The following is a 7107-nucleotide window of genomic DNA, read 5'->3' as shown; positions in this document are numbered from 1 at the left end:
CCTAATTTTCAGTTATGAGGGTGCAAAAGAAAATTTTGAGGATGCAAAACGAAATCTCAATCGACGTGTTGGACAGCTGGGCTGTGCCTATCTCCTAATGAGGGCCAGGGCACTCTATATCTTCTTGGGCCTTTTCTTCCTAAACTCCCGTACTTTCTAGCTATACCCCATAATAATTAATACGATAATTTTATCTTTCATAAAAGTAACTTTCGGAACAAGATTTCAGAACATAAAAGATATCTTCCTTAATGAGCTTTTCAGAATCAACTTTCTACAATGAACATAAAAAATAATCCTAGGAGAGTGTTGAAAATAAAAATGAACATATTTTATTATTATTATTATTGAAGACAAAGAAAAACAAAAACAGAAATATATAGCAAGCACGTCTTTAAAAGGGAAGAAAAGGAAAAGTAACGCGAATGCTTTAAATCCAAGTGAAGGTCAGAAAAGAAGCATCCCAAAGCAACTTTTACATTCTTGGCTGAAGCAGTGACTCATGTTTTCCTTGGCTCCACAAACACAGCTGTTGTCCTTTGAGGCACAACGAAACACCCAGAAGATGCCTCGTATCTTGAGCACTTAACTACTTCATCGGATGATGATACCTGTAACATGAATCAAACAAACATGAATCTCTTTTCTACTGTCTGAATTCTAGTGTTCTGTTGATTCTTGAGTCCATAGGAAAAAATGACTATGTTACAACAGTTATAACAATGCTTGTAAATCCTACAACCTTATGGTGCAACATAGTTAAGGTAAAATCAAACTAACTAGATTATGAACATAAAGAAAGGCCACTTGAAACTTGTATAAAAACTGAAAGTCTGCAAAATTTCTCTAACATTTACATCAAAACAATATTTTTCCAAAACATTACTCAGTAGAGGTTCAATTTTTCATCATTTAAATTCGTAAGTTTTAGTACCTGTATGGGATGCAACTGGAGGCTTCTCGATTGCAGGGCAGGGCTAACAAATGATGCTTCTTTTGGACTTGCGTTGATGACAACCACAATGAAGGAGTATCTGCCAAGATCATTTGTCAAAAAAACCAATGGATGTTAAGTCTTCAAACGAAAAAATTACAAAAGCCTTCTTAACGTACATGGGATCCAGCTGAGACAACCCAGGAAAGCCATCGTGACCATCTTCAATGCTCATTACTATGACTCCACAAACCCATGAAGGTCCTGTATTGTGAAAGCTTACTCGTTGCTGCAGATATGACAGATAAAAGCTTACTTGTGTACCATCATTACATGCTTTATGCATGAGTTGTCTCTTGTCAGATACAAGCAAACTGAGGGACGTAGAAATTATGATCCAAATAAAAGAAATCACAGGCTCAACTCATCCATGAGAGACAAAAAATGTGTAAGGTTTTAAAATATCAAGATGTGAAAGCCTGATACTAGTGAGATTAATGATGATGGTGAGGCCAATACTAATATGATTATAGAAAATATACGATAAAATTGTGTAGAATATTCTTTTTCCTGTCATCTTCGTCAAAGTAAATGAGTAGTTATGGAAGGAAATAGAAGCTTATAGTCGTACCATCCAAGAGTTTGAACAATTTTAGGCATGTTAAATAACCAAAATAATCATGCATCACTTCGAGGAATATGTGAATATTTGAAATTGTCTGAGGCAAAATGTGTTCAGTTTTTAAAGTAAAAAGGTTTCATTTAAGGTGGAAATAGTCACAGGTCTGAGCTGAAAATAATGCTAAAAATACAGCCACGAGCAATAACAACACCAACAAAGATCAGTTATCAACACCAACCTATTAAACCCACATCACCCCCTATTTAACAGAAAGTTATGAAAAATATAATAAATTCAGACGCTACGTCTAGTTAAAGCAAATATACAAAAAAAAAAAAATAGCTTGGCCATAACTAGATTTAAAATAAGGAATTTCAATTTAATCTCTCCTGCCCTCAGCTTCTTTGAGTAATCTTACAGAACTAACTGAAACATTTTATTCATTTATTAACACTAACAAGGTTTTGGTATTCTATATATATATAGAATACCATATAGAATACCATGACAGAATATAACTCCACCTCTTAAGTTGGATGCACACACACAAAACAATATAAAATTAATACATTTCAACACTCCTCTCAAGCTGGAGCATATAAATCATATGTATGAAGTTTGGAACATATAAACTGAATCTTAGGCCCTCTTAAAGACTTAGCCAGAATATATGCAAATTGTTCATTAGAATTGACAAACTCTATAATGAGATCCTTGGACAACAACTTCACTATGATGAAATGACAATCAATTTCTATATGTTTTGTTCTCTCATGGAACCCTGGATTGGAGGCAATGTGAAGAGCTACTTGGTTATCACAATACAACTTCATTGGCTTATTTTCACAGAATTTTAATTCTTGAAGGAGTTGTTTGATCCAGATAAGTTCACATGTAGCTATGGCCATAGATCGGTATTCAGCTTCTACCCTAGATCGAGCAACAACAGTTTGTTTCTTGCTTTTCCACGATACAAGGTTCTCTCCAAGGATAACACAATATTTTGTGGTAGATCTTCGATCATTCGGACAACCAGCCCAATCTGCATCAGAACATCCTTCTAACTCAGTACTTCCCTTGTTTTCATACAATAGTCCATTTCCTGGATTCCCTTTTACATATCTAAGGATCACGACATTTCAATGATCAATATGAGGATTTTGCATAAATTGGCTCACAACTCCCACTGGGTCTTGTTATAGTAAGATAGATTAGTTTTCCAACCAACCTTCTGTATCTTTCTGGATCTGAGAAAGGTTCATCATGGTCTCTCATTAATTTTTGATTTGAGTCCATAGGACTATTAAATGGACTTGCAATCTCTTAGACCTGTTTCCTCCAAAATATCAAGGGCATATTTTCTTTGTGAAATGATGACTCCTTCTTTTGATTGTGCCACTTCAATACCAAGGAAGTATTTCAAACGATCTAGGTCTTTGGTTTGGAAGTGGTTGAAAAAATGATCCTTTAATTGAGCAATTCTCGCAACATCATTTCCTATAATCACAATATCATCAACATAAACCATAAGATAAACACATTTATCAGGAGTAGAATGCCCATAAAACACTGAATGATAAACACATTTATCAGGAGTAGAATGCCCACAAAACAATGAATGATCTGCTTCACATTCAAATTGTTGCACAACATGGCTAAATTTACCAAACCAAGCTCGAGGTGATTGTTTCAAAGACGACGTAATTTACAAACTAACTTAGACTCCCCCTGAGCAACTTTAGACTAAATGCAGGAGGTTGCTCCATGTATATCTCCTCTTCTAGATCACCATGAAGAAAGACATTTTTAATGTCCAATTGGTGAAGTGACCACTGTCGAATGGCAGCCATGGCAAGAAAAAGACGAACACTACTGATTTTGACCATAGGAGAAAAAAGTACCATAATAGTAGAGACCATAAACCTAAGTATATCCCTTTGCTACTCGATGAGCTTTAAGAGGATCAATTGCACCAGTAGGACCAACTTTAATAGCATATACCCATCTACATCCCACAGGTTTCTTACCAGGAGGAAGAGGTACAAGTTCCCAAGTGCTATTATTGTTAAGTGTCTGCATTTCATCAATCATGGCTTGTTGCCATCCAAGGTGATCAAGTGCCTCATGAACATTATTAGGAACTTTGATGTTAGAAAGGGAGGAAACAAAGGAGAAATATGTAGGAGACAAATGATGGTAACTTAAAAAATTATAAACAGGATAAGGATTACGAGTAGTTCGAATACCTTTTTGAAGAGCAATAGGCCAAGCCTAATTTGAGTCAAGAGAGGATGAGGAGGACGAAGGATTCATGGTCTGAGAATCTGATGGAGAAGGAGCTGAGTCTCGAGGATCTTCAGGCAAGGAGGAAGGTGGTTGAATAGTATCTTGTGCATTTTGAGTTTGAGCTGAAGATGGAGAAGCGAGAATGACCAAGGGATCACATGATGGTATAGGAAGTATCTCTTAAATAGATGAGCGATCCTGCTTGGAAGACAAGAAGAAAGGTGTATCCTCAAAAAATGTGACATCAGAAGACATATAATACCTTCTTGTGGAGGGAGAATAACATCTATATCTTTTCTGAATGCAAGAATATCCCAAAAAGACACATTTAATAGACTTGGGAGAAAGTTTACCAAGACCTAGGGAGACATTATGAACATAACAAGTGCTCCCAAAAACATGTGGAAAGACATGGTAAAGAGGATCATTTGGAAAAATTACTGAGTGAGGAACTTTATTGTCAAGAGATGAAGAAGACATCCTATTGATCAAAAAACAAGCAATAAGGATTGCATCTCCCCAATGATGAACAGGAACATTAGTATTTAACATCAAGGAACATGTTGTTTCAATGAGATGTCTATTCTTTCTCTTAGCTATGCCATTTTGTTGTGGAGTGTGAGGACATGTTGGTGGATGTAAAATTCCTTTGGAAGATAAAAATGAAGAAAATACAACAGAAAAATATTCTTTAGCATTATCACTTCTGAGAATTTTAATTGTCTTTCCAAATTGATTCTTAATTTCATTAACAAAGGACATAAAAATGACTAAAAGTTGAGATCTCTCTTTCATAATATAAACCCATGTACACCGAGAAAATTCATCAATGAAGGTTACAAAATAGTTAAAACCAAAGGAAGTAACTCGACTCGGTCCCCAAATATCAGAGTGAATGGTAGAAAAAATAGACTTACACCGTGTCTCAAATTTCTTTGGATAAGAAGATTTAACATGTTTTCCTAACTAACAAGACTCACAATCTAAGCCAGGAATGTGTTTAAGACATGGAAACATCAACTTCAACAAACTTGGGTGACCCAAATGATCATGTAAAATTTTAGGAGATGAAGTTGAAATGCAGGAAACAAAAGAGTTAGGTTTTAGGAAATACAGTCCTATGACTCATATCCTTCTCTAATTCGACGACCCGTACCATGTTCCTGTATGACAAAGGAATTGGCAGTAAAGGTTATAGAACAATTTAATGAACTTGTCAATTAACTCAAGGAGATTAAATTATAAGGACAATGAGGAATATACAAAATAGAATTCAAGTTTAATGAAGGAGAGAAGGACACTTTGCCAATTCCTTAAGATGTCAATTTGGATCCATTGACAACAGTTACCAACTAAGGAACTTTTTGAGGGGTAATTGAGGAAAATAAACTAGTGTTACCAAACAAATGGTTTGAGGCACCTGAGTCAAGAATCCATGAACCTTGACATTCCACAGATTGTGAGATGCATACAGTTGACACACTTGGCAATGAAGGAAACTGACAAAGATCGGTGGATTTGTCAGACTTGTATCTTAAAAATTCTTGATACTCTTCATTTGAGATTCTTGATTTTTGTCATAAGTGACAGAGAGGATGGACAGCGGAGCGAACGTCATAAGTGACAGAGAGACGATGTCGTCGACAATAGACGAAGAAGACACAAGGGTCTGGCTCTTGATAACAACTTGAAGTTGAGAGAAAATGAAAAGTCTTATATTTTTACTAAGAAAAACCTAATACAACTTACTACTATATTTATAGAAGACAGTAGTTCTAAAAAGTAAAAGGATAGGAAACCCAACATAAATATTAATAATAAAATAAAGACATTATACTTCAACAGTATTCTATGTATATATATATATATATATATATGTTAGATATTGTGTTTATTTCATTTACATGTTCATTTGTATTTGGGCTTAGCCCACACTCTTATTATTATAAATACATTACCCTATGTGTATGCAAAGACACATAAGGGAGATTTCCCCTCATCTCTTTTACTATTTCATATGGTATCTAGAGCTTAGGTTCTATTCCAGTCGTCTCCGGTACTCATCACTGTCGCAACCGCCGCCGTAGCCGCCGTCGCCGTCGCCGCCATCGTCGCCGGCACCGTCGCCAGAGTTTCAGAATCGACCGGCGACCACTCCATATGGATCGTCTCGGCCGGGCGACCACCGTGGTCCAAAGATCGCGGTGATCGGAGCTCTCACGCGCCTCCACACGCCGATGCAAAGCTCGCAGATCCGCCACTTCCCGCCGCGCATGCCGGCGCGTCGCCGGAGGGTTCCGCCGCCGACCAGCACCGCCGTGATCGCCTCCTCGCCCTCTTTCCGGATCTGTTGTCGTTGCATCAATCGGAGCACTTTGGTTTTTTTTAGGGTTTCTCCCTCTCCATGGNGTCTTCTTCGTCAACAACCACCTCCTCTGCTGGTGTCTCCTCGTCTGATTCCCCAATATATACTAATTTTGTGAATGTTCACTTGTCCATTGACAAGTTAGATGGAACCAATTATGCAACATGGGCATCCGAGATCAAACTTTGGTTAAAAAGTCAGGGGTATGTAGATCACCTCACTAATAATGTGACTAGTGTTNCCACAGATGACGCTTCCCGCTGGATGAAAATTGATGCCCAATTATGCATCGTCATGAAGTCCACCATTCACTCCTCTTTGAAGCAAATGTTTCGATCCTATGAAACATGTTCAGAAGTATGGGCACAAGCAAAACTATTATATACAAATGACACCCAGCGTCTTTATGGTGTCTGTCAGGACCTATTGATTGTTATTGGTCCGCGTAGTCCTGGTCCCATGGCGGAGTATTTGGGTAAAGTTCATGCCCTCCTGCATGACTTTAATGAGCTATTACCTCCTGCTTCCACTCCTGCTGAAGAACTAGAACAACGATCAAAGTTCTTCATGTTGTTGGCTTTATACGGACTCTCTGATGATTCCTCCCATGTTCGTGATCAGATTTTGGGTTTTCCTGTCATACCCAACTTTACTTCTACTTGTTCTGCTCTTTTGCGTATTCCGAGCAAACCAGTCGTTGAGACATTTCATATTGATGATTCCTCGGCTATGGCTGCCCAACGGGATGATCGAAGTCGGACTCGCAAGCCAGGTAGAGGACGACCAAAATGTGACCACTGTGGCAAACTAGGCCACAGAATTGATAGATGTTATGTGCGCTTCATGGACGTCCTCCTCGATCTGTAGCAATGGCGAATTCTGGTCCACCACCTCAACCCC

General features: G+C 37.8%; 2 protein-coding genes across 4 annotated transcripts in view; one reads left to right on the top strand and one right to left on the bottom strand.

Annotated features, from left to right (window-relative positions):
* Positions 1-309: 309 nt before the first annotated feature.
* LOC106771955 (pullulanase 1, chloroplastic) overlaps positions 310-7107 on the bottom strand; it is a 24329-nt gene continuing 17531 nt past the window's right edge. For 2 of the 3 annotated variants that reach the window (XM_014658034.2, XM_014658033.2), the window contains exons 26-28: positions 1114-1223; positions 935-1034; positions 310-611 (exon numbers count right to left, since the gene is read on the bottom strand). In XM_014658034.2, the coding sequence (XP_014513520.1) occupies positions 501-611; positions 935-1034; positions 1114-1223 (321 nt within the window). In that variant the 3' untranslated portion in view covers positions 310-500. The other variant, XM_022785367.1, reaches the window with a different exon arrangement.
* On the top strand, positions 5791-7101 carry LOC106771956. The gene has a single exon (XM_014658035.2). It carries the CDS (start codon positions 6247-6249, stop codon positions 7072-7074), a length of 828 nt encoding a protein of 275 aa, XP_014513521.1. The 5' UTR covers positions 5791-6246; the 3' UTR covers positions 7075-7101.

The sequence above is a fragment of the Vigna radiata genome, chromosome 8 (assembly GCF_000741045.1).
Source record: "Vigna radiata var. radiata cultivar VC1973A chromosome 8, Vradiata_ver6, whole genome shotgun sequence".
In the NCBI taxonomy this organism is placed as follows: Eukaryota; Viridiplantae; Streptophyta; class Magnoliopsida; order Fabales; family Fabaceae; genus Vigna; species Vigna radiata.
Note: the sequence above shows the minus strand (reverse complement) of the source record. Positions and strands in the feature narration are given on the sequence as shown.